The sequence below is a fragment of the Rosa rugosa genome, chromosome 1 (genome assembly GCF_958449725.1).
Source record: "Rosa rugosa chromosome 1, drRosRugo1.1, whole genome shotgun sequence".
In the NCBI taxonomy this organism is placed as follows: domain Eukaryota; kingdom Viridiplantae; phylum Streptophyta; class Magnoliopsida; order Rosales; family Rosaceae; genus Rosa; species Rosa rugosa.
Window position 1 is genome coordinate 42,994,578 of NC_084820.1, and position 15,239 is coordinate 43,009,816.

General features: G+C 38.2%; 1 protein-coding gene across 2 annotated transcripts; it reads left to right on the plus strand.

Annotated features, from left to right (window-relative positions):
- The first annotated feature begins 374 nt into the window (after nucleotides 1-374).
- LOC133724993 (probable protein phosphatase 2C 60) lies at nucleotides 375-11,814 on the plus strand. Of its 2 annotated transcripts, none has more exons than XM_062151976.1 (11): nucleotides 375-515; nucleotides 967-1,089; nucleotides 2,248-2,311; nucleotides 2,890-2,998; nucleotides 3,576-3,744; nucleotides 5,058-5,183; nucleotides 9,868-9,991; nucleotides 10,077-10,153; nucleotides 10,451-10,503; nucleotides 11,282-11,336; nucleotides 11,412-11,814. In XM_062151976.1, exons 2-11 carry the CDS (start codon nucleotides 973-975, stop codon nucleotides 11,610-11,612), a joined length of 1,095 nt encoding a protein of 364 aa, XP_062007960.1. In that variant the 5' UTR covers nucleotides 375-515; nucleotides 967-972; the 3' UTR covers nucleotides 11,613-11,814. The 2 variants fall into 2 exon arrangements, with proteins under 2 accessions (XP_062007960.1, XP_062007961.1); XM_062151977.1 differs by lacking the exon at nucleotides 375-515 and adding an exon at nucleotides 581-742.
- Nucleotides 11,815-15,239: the final 3,425 nt, after the last annotated feature.

The following is a 15,239-nucleotide window of genomic DNA, read 5'->3' on the forward strand; positions in this document are numbered from 1 at the left end:
AAAAAAAAAAAAACAAACAATAGAGTCATCATCCTTGATTCCTTTCGTAACAAACGAATGGAGGCTCATAGCTAAAATAAAAAATAAACATGTATTAAAAGTAAGGAGAGCCACCATATATACGATACGATATATGTTAAGCAGATGTGACACTGTCACATCATTTATTAAAAGTGTATAATTCATCAGTGACAATTATATCACATATTCAATATTCTTCACGGTGGCATCAAAAAATAATTCACACAACATTTGCATTCCGTAAGGTTAGACACCTCAATCATAGTGCCAAAGAATAAAAAAAACATATATAAAAGGGGAAAACTTTGTTTATAATTTTGAATTTTGTTGGGACTGAAGTGACAAAATAGAATTGTCAAATACCTGGCGCTGGTTTTAAGTTTTAACTTTACCAATGCCTATATATAATTCCACTCCCCACTTCCTCACACATCAAAATCATTCTTCCAATCAGATCTCTCTCACTCTCGCGCTTCCTACGATCAACCCAATCAGTGAGTGCACCACGAACCCTAGCGCCTTTTCAATTATCATTGTCTCTCGGATCATCATTTCTGCTTTTTTGATCCGTTTGGTTGCCAAGAAAACGCAGTAGAATTGTTTGCCTTCCAATTCTAGAAAGTTTCTTGGCAACCAAACGGAGACTAATGTGCATGATTTGGATTATTAGGCACGGCGGTTTGGATATGGTAGAGTTTAGATCATTTGTGTTTTAAGATCGGTAGGGCTTATTCTGTGGAGGTGAAATTGATTAATTAATTTTGTCTTTTATGCATTTATTAGTTTTGGGACTGTAGCCTTAATGTCTTTCTAGAATTGAATATGGCAATCTGTTGTGGTTGAGTGCTTGATCAGAGCTATTTCCATATGGAACTTACTCTTTTGTTTTCAATGATTTTTTTTTTTTTTTTTTTTTGAAATCATGTGTTTGATTCTGTGTCCCAGCTGGAGATGGGAATATATCTGAGCGCTCCGAAAACTGATAAGGTGTCAGAAGATGGTGAGAATGATAGACTGCGATTTGGGGCTTCCTCCATGCAGGGGTGGCGTTCAACCATGGAAGATGCTGTAAGTCTTTTTATGATCATTCACTTAGATATCACTTTTAAGAGTGCGGCTGAGTAGTTTTGTTTTGTTTGGTTAGTCTGTATGTTTGTGTAATTGTCTCTAAATGGCAGGTGTTATCTTAGCATTCCTTCGATACTATCTGTTTTAAGTCATGGGTGAAGTAATTAGCAAGTTGGTAAAGCATTTGATTTGTTAGAGAGAGAGAGAGAGAGAGAGAGAGAGCCAATTAATTGTATACCACTCCAGGAGAGAGACGAGTAAGAAGAGCGAGAAAAGATATGAGTGAATCCTTAATATTGGCATAGTACAAAATTTTGTCACTGATGCTCCATGGATGTAGGACAGCCTGAACCACACTAATTTGTCGTTTTCTTTCATCTTCTTGGTTTTCGAGTTTGTTTGATTTTCCATTTTAATCGATGTCACTTAGTATGGATAAGGAAAGACTCGACTCCTTCGGTTATTAGCGTTCATGTGCATGGTGGTTAAGGGTTTCCTAAGCCTATTAGGATTATTAAACCCGAAACGGAAAAAAGAGTACAACACACCATTCACATTTTCATATCAAAACATGTATGGTTGAAGAAAATTTTGTTTGGCCTACTTATAAGAAGGAATTTCATGAAAGGTTATCTTGAGTTTAGTTGTGTTTTCCAGTTCCAATTAGGACTCCATACCCAATTGGGATTCCTGATTGAAGAAGGCTATACAACCATGCTGGGGAGAGAGAGAATTTCACTCCAAATGGAGAGTGCGATTCCAGTACCGCTCCAGAGTGAGTGAGCAAAGTTGTATACCACTCCAGACAGACTGTCAAGTAACCAGAGATTGATATAGGAAAAAGAAAATAAATAAGACAGAGTCTTCTTGTTCTTGTTGTTTTAGTTGTTTCTAAAGTCTTTGCTTTAGAGGCTCCTTAAGATCATTCTATTGTTGTGCCACTTATATTTGACACAATGCAGAATTGTTGCTGCTGCCCAGTGGACGACGTCCCTGAACCATGCTAATTTTTGTCTTTCTTTATCTCGTTGTTCTTTTTTCTTGGTTTTCTGAGTTTGTTTGATTTATCAGTCTAATGGACTGGGTCATGGATGTTGTTGTAATTGGGTTTGAAATGATATTGCCTATTACATACTAAAGGTGCTTATTTTGTTGCAGCATGCTGCTTTTCCAGATCTCGACAATTCAACATCTTTCTTTGGTGTTTATGATGGTCATGGAGGTTAGCTATTTAAGTTCTGTAGTTGAGTAATGATATTATCCTATATGATTATTGTTATTAACTTAGATAATCTTCATCACTATTTTGAGAACATGTTCCCATTTATAGTTGGTTTTAACATTCATGTCGGATGCCCGAGTACTTCAACCAGGATTAATTCTGAATAAAGGCTTAGTGAAGTTCTGTGAAGTTGAAGTGGCAGTGGCTACAATATTAATATTTTCTTTTACACATGCTTCTGTTTACTTCAAAAAACTCAGATTAAGAGATTTGGTTTGAAGTTAAGTTAGTTTTAATTCTTGGTAAACAGTTGGCTTTTGTTTTGCTCTTCATGATTTCTGACCTGGCATCAGCATTTATTGTGTTTGAGATAAATCTCCAAAATCTGGTCCTTTTGATATTGGAAATCTTTCTGCATTTAAATCAATTTTGAGAGCTGTGTTACCAGTTAATAGGTTTGCTTATCTTATTTTTTGCTATCTTCATTTGCCTTGTGCAATTGGGTTTGTGAAAATATAAAATTTCGGGGGCGATCAAAATAACGCAGTTGAATAATGTTAGGCTGCTGTTGCATCTAGGTAAAGCGGTGGCAAATTTCTGTGCCAAGTATCTCCACTTACAAGTGCTCAACCAGGAAGCATATCTAGCTGGTGATTTAGGCACTTCCCTGCAGAAAACTTTTCTCAGGTTACTTCATCCCCTGTATTAACTTCAATTTAGCATTTTTCAGTGCATGCATCTATCATATCATTGCACAAGCACAAGCACAAGGCTACTGAGAGGTGTCGTTCTCCTGTGAGTAATATATTTGAGAAAAATAAACTTTGGACCTTGAAACCAGGCCATGGTTCTACTACCATTACAGCCATTATCATTTCTGCATTGTATTCATTCGCTCAAAGTGGTCTCTTGCATCAAATCCTGTTTGTTGAATAAGTTTTGCTCATGTAATCAATACTGAAGAACGATGTTCATGCTCAAGCTTTTGCTTTTATTACCATTCAGAATTTATAAGATGTTCCTGGTTGTAACAGTCCAGAAAAGAAGAGATCACAGAGATTAGATTGGAGGGTACAAAAATGTTTAATGAAACTTGGACAGCATGGTGGTACATCTTGTAGACATTTATTTTGAAGTAGCTTTCAAAATTTTAATATCTATGGTGAAACAAAATAAGCTGCAGATAGTGGAGGGCGAATTTAGACAGGTGTGATTATCTATGGAAGAGTTGCTCGCCATCTTATGTTGATTCTATTTGATGCAGGATGGATGAGATGATGCGTGGACAGAGAGGATGGAGAGAACTAGCTGTATTGGGAGATAAGATAGACAAAGTTTCAGGCCTTATTGAAGGGTTCATCTTTTCTCCTAAGAGTGTTGAAGCTAAGAGAAGTGCATTCAATGATCAAATTGATCAGTGGTCTTCTGAGGAGGTAACCTTTTCTGCACATTGGCTGCATTTGTCAGTAGCATTATATTTTCTTGTGATTTATTAATTACTTCAACATAAGCATCTTACAAATATGTTTCTTGTGTCTTTCTAACCTAGAATCTTTTACTGAATAGTAGTTTGAGATTTCTTGTCCTGATAACGTTGCATGCAAATTGTATTTATCATTATTGGACATAATTATATCAGGGGGTATTATATATAGTAACATATAAGCTATCAGATATATACAGAATGATTTCATAATAACATTCAATTTTCACCTTATATCCAATAAGTGGGAAGTGCAAGCACTCTTTTACCTGTTTTATAGGCGTTACCCTATTACTTTGTTTTGGAAAATAAAAATAAAATAAAAATCTTATTACCTGTTTACCTTTTGAGCTGTAGGGAGCATCAGTGTGGTTGCTTGATTTGAATCAGGATATGATATGGTGATAATTTATAATTTTAAATCACAGGATAGGATCAGTGGGTGTGTAATGGCAGTGTTATGGTATTTAGAAACAGACTCATAGCACTTCTAAAAAAATAAAATTTCCTAAATGCGACCGTTTCATATCAGTGGGTGTAATTGCTTGTAATTGCATATATGATTAGGCGCTAATTGATCACTTACTAATTTTGCGTTCATGTATACCTAATAAGTATTGAATTGGATTGATCAATATACTCATATGGGTGGTATATATAAGGTTTATATAGTGTACATTTGGCGGTACACAATTACTGTCATAATGCCTATACTTACAAGATAATTTCCATTCCATCAACGCTTAATTTATATTCTGATGTATGCTGTCTAAGAGGTTTATGAAGTTCATTACTAGGTTGCATTACAGCCAAGCTATTCCCAGTAGAATTTGTAGAGCCTTTATTGAGGCATGAGTGTGAGAGGGTTCTGTGTGAAAGTTTACTCCTTTTATTTTTTGGTCCCTTCCATATGAAGGAAGCATGATATTGTTTAATGAATGCTGCCTTTCCATTTAAAATTTTGAAGGAGCCAATTGAAATCTCTTATAGATCTTAGTAATCATCATGGAAAGGTTTTGGCATGCTTTGAGCATCTGTTTTGGAAATGTTCATCTTCTGCAGTCAGATTAGCATAGATGACATTAGTGTTCTATTGAAATACTGTTCTGCGAATTCATCTTTGAGTACCTTGTATTGATATTTTGGGGGGACAGTCAATCCTAATATTCTATTATGAGAATTTGGTTGCTGTACTTTTATGTATGACATATCTTTTTATGTAATTCCACTTTTTGTAAAAGAAAGCTTTTCTCTTGAAACCAGGGGCCTCACTCTGATTTTGATGGACCAAACTCTGGAAGCACAGCTTGTGTTGCTATCATCCGAAACAATCAACTTGTTGTTGCCAATGCTGGTGATTCGCGTTGTGTAATATCGAGGAAGGGTCAGGTATTTATCCCTCTTTATGTAGCTCCTCTAAAAATTTTAGTCTAACTTAGTGCAAGGGTTCTATTTTGATCTTGTTCACTGTTACATATCGTTATTAATCCAGCTTTACGAACTTTGTATTTTAATTTTTCTGTTGGGTTAATGTCAAAGCTGTAGTGCAATAATGATGTAGGATATATCCATATAAATCTGTTTCTCAAACTTATGTATTTGTTTTTAAACGGTAAGATGTTTATTTAGTGGAATATTCAAAATGCATCAGTACTGGTATTACATATATATTTGACACAACACACAGACACACATATGGAGCATAGTTGTAGATAGAAGAAGGTGATACGACAATGGAGAATTAGCTGCTAAGTCTGCTAATGTGCCTACCAAATTCTTTTGGCTATTAGATTAATTGCATCTGAGCAGGTGTTATAATCTGCAGGAATGGTTCTGGAATTTCACAAATTCCTGTATAAGAATTTAGATATTCTTAATCATGTGGAATGAAAGGAATCTAGGTTTTTGAGCCTGTCATCATTAATTCACCTTGCCTTGAAGTTGTGTTAGATGTACTAATTTTATTAGATAGTTAATGTTTGTTGTTGAATATGATTTTCATTGATCTGTATGTTTACAATTGTACAATTATATAGCTAAGATCTGCTCTACTGTTACCAACAGAATTCAATGCTATAAATACAAATATTCAAAACTAATCTACAGTTACACAATCAGTTTTGATTGTGGAAAGGTTACACAATCAGTTTTGATTGTAGAGAGGTTACGGAGAGGAAATAAATATAGGAGAGTGATTTTCTCTAACACCCCCCTTCAAACTGGGCGGCTCAGGACGCACAAGTTTGGTACACAGGAGATTATGGCGCTGCTTGTGAAGTGGTTTAGTAAGAAGATCAGCTGGTTGATCGACGGAAGGGACAAAATGAACCTGATGACTCCCGAGTGCTACCTTTTCACGAACAAAGTGATAATCTAACTCGATGTGCTTGGTGCGAGCATGGAAGACCAGATTAGAAGCCATGTATGTGGCGCTTTAGGTTATCACAGTAAAGCAGAATGGGGTACTGAATATGGACACCGAGTTCATATAGTAAGAAGCCTAACCAAGTTGTCTCGGCACTGGAATGAGCAAGGGATCGATATTCAGATTCTGCACTGGAGCTAGCAATGGTAGGTTGCTTTTTGGAACACCAAGAGACAAGGGTATTGCCAAGGTAAATGAGATAGCCGGAAGTGGAACGGCGAGATTCTGGTCAGCCGGCCCAATCGACATCAGAGTAAGCAGAAAGGTGAGCAGGTTGGCTTTGAGGACTAAAATGGAGACCATGGCCTAGTGTGCCTTTGACATAGCGGAGAATACGTTTGGCTGCAATGAGATGTGGAGCACGAGGTAGACTCATGAATTGTGACACAAAATTGACCGCAAAGGCTATGTCAGGGCGTGGGTAATGGTTAGGTACTGCAAGGAGCCAACCATCTCACGAAAGGCAGTTAGATTTTCAAGAAGATCACCATCATGTGTGGTGAGAACAGCCTTTGCCGACATTGGGGTGCTCACTGGTTGACTGAGTAACAGATCATGCTTTTCTAAAATATCATGAGCATACTTGAGTTGATTGATGTGAAGGCCATTGGAATGAGGCTTGACCTGTAAACCAAGGAAATAGTGAAGGGGACCAAGATCCTTAATGTCAAATCCACGACCCAAGGCATCAATAAAACTTTGAATAAGCTGATCATTGCTGCCTGTAATGACAATGTCATCAACATAGAGTAAAAAGAAAATTGTATGCAGTCCATGTTGATGGATGAATAAAGATGAGTCAGCTTTACTATGTAAAAACCAACAAAAAGCAGAAAAGAGCTCATGCGTTGAAACCAAGCACGGGGTGCTTGTTTGAGGCCATAAAGTGCCTTGTGAAGCTTACAGACATAGGAGGGGCGAGTGGAATCGACGAAGCCAGGAGGCTGAGTCATGTAAACGTCTTCCTGAAGATAGCCATGGAGGAATGCATTTTTGACATCCAACTGACGGAGAGGCCAACCCCTAGACACAGCAACACAGAGAACGGTTTGAATGGTAGCTGGTTTGATAACAGGACTATAGGTTTCACCATAGTCGATCCCGTGCTATTGATGGAATCCTTTGGCAACAAGGCGGGCCTTGTAACGCTCGACAGAGCCATCCGGGTTTCGCTTAATGCGGAACACCCATTTGCAGCCCACAATATGCTGAGATGGAGAGGGAGGAACAAGGGACCATGTATGGTTTTTCAACAAAGCATTAATCTCCTCGGTCATGGCAGCTCTCCAATTCACATCTTTGGAAGCCTGAGTATAACAAGTTGGTTCCATGGAATTAATAACAGATAAAAGAGCTTTTGGAATGGGATACTTTACAATGCCATCCGTGCGAATTCTGGGTTGGATGATTCCATCTCAGAGCCGAGTCCTCATGGGGTGTGTTGGGGGCGGCGGAGGAGGCGCCGGGACTGGTGGAGGAGCTGGTGCCGGAATTGGTGGAGGAGGGGGAGATACAACAACCGGCGATAGAGGGTCAGTGGCGACTGGAGGTTCGGCGATGACTGAATGAGCATCATCGTTTGGTTGCTGAGCGATGCTGAGCGTCCTCATGGGGTGTGTTGGGGGGGGCGGAGGAGGCGCCGGGACTGGTGGAGGAGCTGGTGCCGGAATTGGTGGAGGAGGGGGAGATACAACAACCGGCGATGGAGGGTCAGCGATGACCGAATGAGCATCATCGTTTGGTTGCTGAGCGATGCTGAGCGTCCTCATGGGGTGTGTTGGGGGCGGCGGAGGAGGCGCCGGGACTGGTGGAGGAGGGGGGGGATACAACAACCGGCGATGGAGGGTCAGCGGCGACCGGAGGTTCGGCGATGATTGGAGGATCGGCGATGACCGAATGAGCATCATCGTTTGGTTGCTGAGCGATGCTGAGCGTCCTCATGGGGTGTGTTGGGGGCGGTGGAGGAGGCGTCGGGACTGGTGGAGGAGGGGGAGATACAACAACCAGCGATGGAGGGTCAGCGGCGACCGAATGAGCATCATCGTTTGGTTGCTGAGCGAAGGTGGACTGAGCAGGCGGGTCGGGTGCAGCCATCGGTCGGTGACGGCGACGGTAAGTCACGACCAAAGGAGCACGACCAGGGAGCGGCGATGAGCGCAATTGGGTCGGTGATGAAGGAAGCGGAAGCACGAGATTGATGGAGTGCATGTCTGATTCGAGAGACTCCAAGGGTGGATTTTGGCCAGTGTGAACTTGGGGCATTGGGCTGCAGACTTGGACTTGTGTCATTGGGCTGTTCTGCGCGAGGAGGAATGGCAGATTGCTCAATATGTTGATCAGTTGGGCTTGGGCCAGATGACACTGAGCTTGGCAGGATGGCTTGCGGAGTTGCAATGTTAACTCGATTGGAGAGGAGTGAACTCGAAGTGATCGGAAGATGAATTAGTGTGTACCTGCAAGTTTTTGTAGGGAAAATTGGTTTCATTGAATAAAACATGACGGGAGATATAGACACGACCGTTGTTTGGATCGAGACAACGATAACCTTTGTGTTGGGGACTATAACCAAGGAAGACACACTCGACACTACGACTAGACAATTTGTTGGGAACATTTGTACCTAGGTAAGGAAAACATGAGCAACCAAAAACATGAAGGGATGAATAAGGAGGATGACCATAGAGACATGTGTGAGGAGTATCCCAATTTAGAGTAGGAGTGGGAAGAATGTTAATGAGATATACAGATGTGAGAACAGCCTCAGCCCAAAGATTTTGAGGAGCACCCGAGGTGAGAAGAAGAGTGCGAGCCATAGTGGCAATATGTCGATGTTTTCTTTCAGCAAGCCCATTTTGTTGTGGAGTGTATGGACAAGAAAATTGTTGTTGGATGCCCGAAGAGTCACAAAACTGGGAGAAGGCATTGTTGACATATTCTGTACCATTGTCACTTTGAAGGTATTGTACAGTACTGTGGAAAATATTGCGAATCATGGCAACCAATTTTTGAAAGTGAGTAAGGAGCTCATTTTGAATATGATACCATGTTGAATATGATTTTCATTGATCTGTATGTTTACAATTGTACAATTATATAGCTAAGATCTGCTCTACTGTTACCAACAGAATTCAATGCTATAAATACAAATATTCGAAACTAATCTACAGTTACACAATCAGTTTTGATTGTGGAGAGGTTACACAATCAGTTTTGATTGTAGAGAGGTTACACAATCAGTTTTGATTGTGGAGAGGAAATAAATATAGGAGAGTGATTTTTTCTAACATTTGTGTTTGTTGTAACGAATTTAATTACTCACCAACACTTTCCCAGGGACATGAACACTTGTAGCCAGGTTTGTCATCTGTCCATGATTTTGTGTTGATTGCTTCTTGTTTTGTACGTATTTGTTAGAGGTGTTAACAGAGAGGAAGATAACAAAACCGAACAGACAAAATGAACAAATGAACAGTTGAATGGTTATAGTCCCCAATCTGCCAAGATATAGCATCCATGGTCTCTCAGCCCCAAGCTTTATGCTAGTTTCTAGGCATAGATCAATTTATCTTCTTGCCATTGTTGTGTTGTACTGATGAGTGCTAACCTGAATCAGGATGATGTGGTACCTTACTAGAGTTATAAATGCAGGCATATCCTTTGTCTAAAGATCATAAGCCTGACATTGAGAATGAGAAGGATAGAATTCTGAAGGCCGGTGGATTTATCCAAGTTGGACGGGTCAATGGAAGTTTGAACTTGGCAAGAGCGATTGGTACATATATTTCCTAACCTGGTGAATAGAAAAGTGAAAATAACCTCCTTTTGTTTATTGTCGTTTAATATTATGTTGCCTACAGGAGATGTGGAATTCAAGCAAAACAAACAATTGCCTGTTGAAAAGCAGATTGTAACTGCCAATCCAGATGTAACAAGTGTATGTGATATTTCATTTTGGCTTTCAATACTACGAATTGGCATGAATAATTCAACCATTTGAAAATTACCAAACTTGTGAAGTCTTTATTATGTTTGAGGTAAAATTATTCAGTTGCTACTTTAACAGGATTTTATTTATTTGTTTATTTTTCTTCTTGTTTTGACTTGGATACTTAGATAGTATTCCTTTTCAAACTTCTGCTAAAATTAATTAACAATTGGGTTACTATTGTGAATTCTCGTCATCGCTTTTCTTTTTCATTCAACTAATTTTCAAAAATCCTGCTTGATGTAGGTTGAGATTTGTGATGATGATGAGTTTCTTGTCATCGCTTGTGATGGGATATGGTAAGTTAGTTTCTCCTTTTGTTATACTTTCCTGTTAGAAAACAAATAAGGGTTGGTTGTTAATGTGTTTATATCTGTCTGCTTTATCCTCTAAAGGCTGTACAGGTAGTTTTAGATTCTGTAAACGTAATTCAAAGTGTAGAACCTGGAAATATCGTGCGAATCTAGTGAAACCTTGCTTTGCTTCTTTTCCTCTTGTTGAATGTGAGCCCTTAGGGCCAGATCTGAAATGATTTGGATTACTTTCAAGGGTCATTTGGAGGAAATCTGTCTTACATTCTTTTCTTCTTTTCTTTTTACAAGAAGTTGAAGTCTGAATTGCATCTCTATATGTATCAGTTAACGAAACTTTGGTTTCTAGTTCGTTACATTCTTCAGAAATCTGAAGTGAACAGTTTATGTAAGTTCTATTTTTCATGTGTTCTCAAATTTGAAAGATTTATCTGGTGGGAAGTATGGTAGCAAGATGAAGTCACTGAAACACTAGGCTATATTGCTTGCGGAATAAATAATCACTCTATTTAAAAGCCTGTAATTGCATCATTCTGAGAATGTAATTAATGCATGGTTGAATGCAGTCTCATATATTGTGTCCTGTGTTACTGCATGTCAATTATTTGGTGCCTCCTTGCTTTTGTTTTTGGAAGTACATTGCTGCGGTGGCATGTATTTTTAGCGCTGCACTAAGCTATGTCATGTGTTCCTTTGAACTCTTCTTGTCAACTTCAACAATTTCACATTATTCTACTTTGTTGAAACTCCGATCCATTCTTTATAGGGACTGCATGTCAAACCAACAACTTGTGGATTATGTTGGGGAACAATTGAAACATGTAAGTTGACATGCTTTCCTTCTGTTTCAACTTTCAAGTTATTTGGGCAACATAAATACATGTCTAATGATGCAGGAAAGTAAACTCTCGGTGGTTTGTGAGAGAGTGTTTGAAAGGTGCTTGGCACCCTCGACAGGTGGAGAAGGCTGTGACAACATGACAATGATCTTGGTTCAGTTTAAGAAGCCTATTATTTCAACTGCTTCTACTGGGAACAAGCCTCTTTCGTCTAATCCATCACCTGAGAAGGACAAAAGCTCGGGAAAAGCTACATAGGGGTTGACATAGTGATCTAATGGCTATTGAAAGACTAGGCATTATCTGAAAGTTATGGCTTTGGTGATTCAGAAACCATAAATTCATTCGAATTTGGATTGAATCCTCATAACTGTACATGTTCATGGTATTTTGCTTAGTAGTTTAGCTCGAGTTCTGTACATGTGTCCTGAGAGTTTTGTCTCATCGAGTTTTCTCCAGATCTCGTGGAGCTTGCAGCTTGCCTGCGAAGTTTTGTGGATGGAACACTAAACACTAGTGTCATATGGTCACTTAACGAACAAGGTCAAGATTAAAAGAGTATTTGTATACAGAAAGGTCGAAAGCAGAAGATTCAATAAGTAGCTAGAACACAAAATAAGGATAGAACCTTGTGCTCTAACATTTCTACAGGTTCTTCAGAAGAGCCTCTACGCCTGAGTTTAAAGGCCTTTGTTCCGCGCCAACCGCCAAGTCTAGTGGAATGGCCATCATCGTGGAGTCTCTTCCCATCATCATTTGTGGACCTTGTGGTTATCATCCTAATAAGCGGCGGCGGTTTCTTTCCGTATCAGTGGTGTTGCTCGGATCTAGTTTCTGTTCTACGGTTCTACCCTCCTCCGTGCGTAACATACTCAAGCCAACGTGATACCAGGTTACAAATATTACACGCTTGTTGTCAGTGATGATTGTGAGAGTACCTAGAATTTATGAGTCTCTAATAAGAGTGGAGCTAGAAATTCCGACTCATCACATAGATTTTTCTGTTATCATATTAATAAATAATAATTACAACACGGTAGAGTTAAATTGATGACCTCTCGCTTATATCAAGTTCACCCGTTGGGTCAATATGTCACGATTACTGGGTCAGTAAATCTTTCACTGGACATCTGTTTCCACCTGTTGTGTCTGGTAACTGGGGTCAGTTACTGTTCATTAAATATTCTATTAACTTATTTAGTGAAAATGTAATTTATGATGTAAATAAATAGTAGTGATAAACATTTTAGAATATGAATTATAAATTATTTTGTGTTTTTTCAATAATTTTATTCCTTTCTTTTTTTCTAATGTTATGCATGATAAGATATAAAATTTGAAGAAAAAAACAAAACTAATTTGGCTTTACAGATAGTGTTTTGAGAGAACTTTATATTAAGTACCAAAAAAAGTGAAAATCATAGCATATAAATCATATTGGTGCAGTTGGGAAGGGAGTGTACATTGTTCAAGATGATTGGGGTTCAATCCCTCACAATAGCATTTTTGAAAAAATATCACTAGACTAAATAATACCAAACTCAAATTGATTCATTTTCAGGGAAAGTTCCAAGACGCCGAACTCTAATTATATAGCCATAAATCGTAAGCACATGATCCATGCAACTTCAAACGTACAATACTAAAATAAATACAGAAAATAAACTAATTCTATAATAATGTTAACATGTTAAAGGCAACGTACACTAAATCACTAATCATTAATATGGACCCGATTTATAATGCAGACAATGTGGACCTCTCCCCCCAGGCCATGGCCACCCCTAATTTGAAGGGCATCAATTCTATTCCCACGTACGCGTGCCACGTGTGAGTCACATATAGCACTCATATCCATTTCCGAGTCAACAATATTATCCAACTACTGCAGAGAGTGTAACAGTTTTTCGGAAATTTCAAAACCAATATCTTTATCTTAATTCACGAGCCACGAGATAAATGCCACAACGCCTTCAATATCGCCACACACAGATCTCCACGTTTCCTCGTGCAACGTAATAATTTATTTTGGCGTTTTTACTTCTGGACAAAAATAAAAAGAAATTTACGCGGACACGTGGGGATTTTTATGTGGCCATATCGAAGGTTAAGGAAAATTTAGACTGTGCTCCTATATCTCTTGGTCAATTCCTTTTGTTCCACATAGGTTTTGCTTTTAGCCAACAAGGGCCCCCTTGAGGGTAGTTTCGTCTTTCGATATTTTGTCATGATAATTAACTGTAATTTTCCTGATTAAGATGGGAGGATCGGTTTTTCTTCTACGTACCCTGGTCCTGGTGTGAGCGAGACGTGTGCGTCAAGCCATGTGAAATTGTTAAAATAATTGTGATGGTTGAGTTGGGCGGGTTATTGTAATAATATAATCAGATAAAAAACCGTACTTGAGTGAGTGACAGTGAGTTTTTTGAGAGAAGATGGAAAGAGAAACATAAGTAGATGAATAATTTAAGACGCAAAGCATTAAAATTGAAGATATGTAATAATCTTATTTAAACAACGCTATATCATATGATTTATATATGTATAGACAATATTTTGTTTCTCAAAAAACTTAAATTTGCCAAGTCAAATCATACGTCCTCCCCGGTTTGGTGGACAAGCGTACTAATTAAGCTCAACATAAATTAAGTCAACTTTGAGCAATTTATTACTTGGGTCGACTCGCTTACAATCCTATATTACAAGTCCAAAATTAAAGAAAATATATATTCACAAAAATAAAATATAAATCGTTATTGTGTTTTGAAAGTGCAATAGAGGAGTTGAACTCAAATGTCTACCAACACTAAAATGTTATACCATTGAAGTCTTACGATTTGAGTTCAAACTTTTATCAAATTCTATGCTTTTTCTATTATTGTTGTGTTTTAGCAGTTGACTATTTGAAATTACTTGAAATAATTAGTCTTCGTGCCGCGAGATGTGGGTCGTTATGGATACTATTCTTTGTAATTTATATTTTATTTAAAGAAAAAAAAAATTTCCTAAAATGTCGGCTTGTCATGTAAATTTGGCATTGGCATAACAAATTGAACTGTTGCTAAAATTTCGTTCTAAATAAGCTGCCGAAAACCAAGTGCCAAATCCAAATTGGATAAAATTATTGGATCTAGGTGTATCTTTGATTAGATTAGATTCAGTGCGTGTAATTAGGTATATCTTTCCTTAAATAACACCAATGAAAATAGAATTTGATTAGTGTTTGCTTTTGATGAACATCAAATCCATAATGTTGCCGTGATGCCCTTTATGTCAATAATCATCAATACCGATCAACAAGGAAACAAAATAGGAGCTATCATGAAATAATGAAATAAGATAAGGCACTTTTCTCTTCTTTATCCACATACGTGTGTCCGAACTTACAAAATGAGAAAAAATGAATTTATTAGATCATATAAATAAATAATTACTAAAATCGAAATATAATTTTTTTTTTTAAGGGAATGTGGATTTCATTGACGCATGCCAAGATGACCATTACATATCCTTCTGCTGCCTTCAACTAGACAGATCAAGAAGTTGTAGCAAAATTACTGTGATACATAGAAATAGACCACATATATTCGAACTAACCGCTCACTTATTTAAAGTGAGTCTATAAACTATGGATAAAATGGAGACATAGAATATAGGCCCCGACCACATAGGGTTGTTAGGTTCCTAATACAAGGGAACATAGTGTAATTAGACAAAAGCTAAAAACATAGGGTTGGGCCAAGGGCCTAAACCCTAGCCCAAAATAACAATGGACTAGGGCAGAACCCCAGCCCAACATTTCGTGGCCCAATAGGGTAGTCCACCAAGGAATTGGCATCAAGCCCATCATTCTGGTATGGTCCAAGTCCACCTTCTCCCACCAAC

What these genes read in the sequence shown, in the direction of transcription:
- LOC133724993 (XM_062151976.1), top strand. Translation starts at nt 973, where the DNA reads ATGGGAATATATCTGAGCGCTCCGAAAACTGATAAGGTGTCAGAAGAT. An exon ending in ATCAGTGGTCTTCTGAGGAG is followed by an intron (nt 3,745 to 5,057) that starts GTAACCTTTTCT and finishes TCTTGAAACCAG; the next exon opens with GGGCCTCACTCTGATTTTGA. An exon ending in TTGGGGAACAATTGAAACAT is followed by an intron (nt 11,337 to 11,411) that starts GTAAGTTGACAT and finishes CTAATGATGCAG; the next exon opens with GAAAGTAAACTCTCGGTGGT.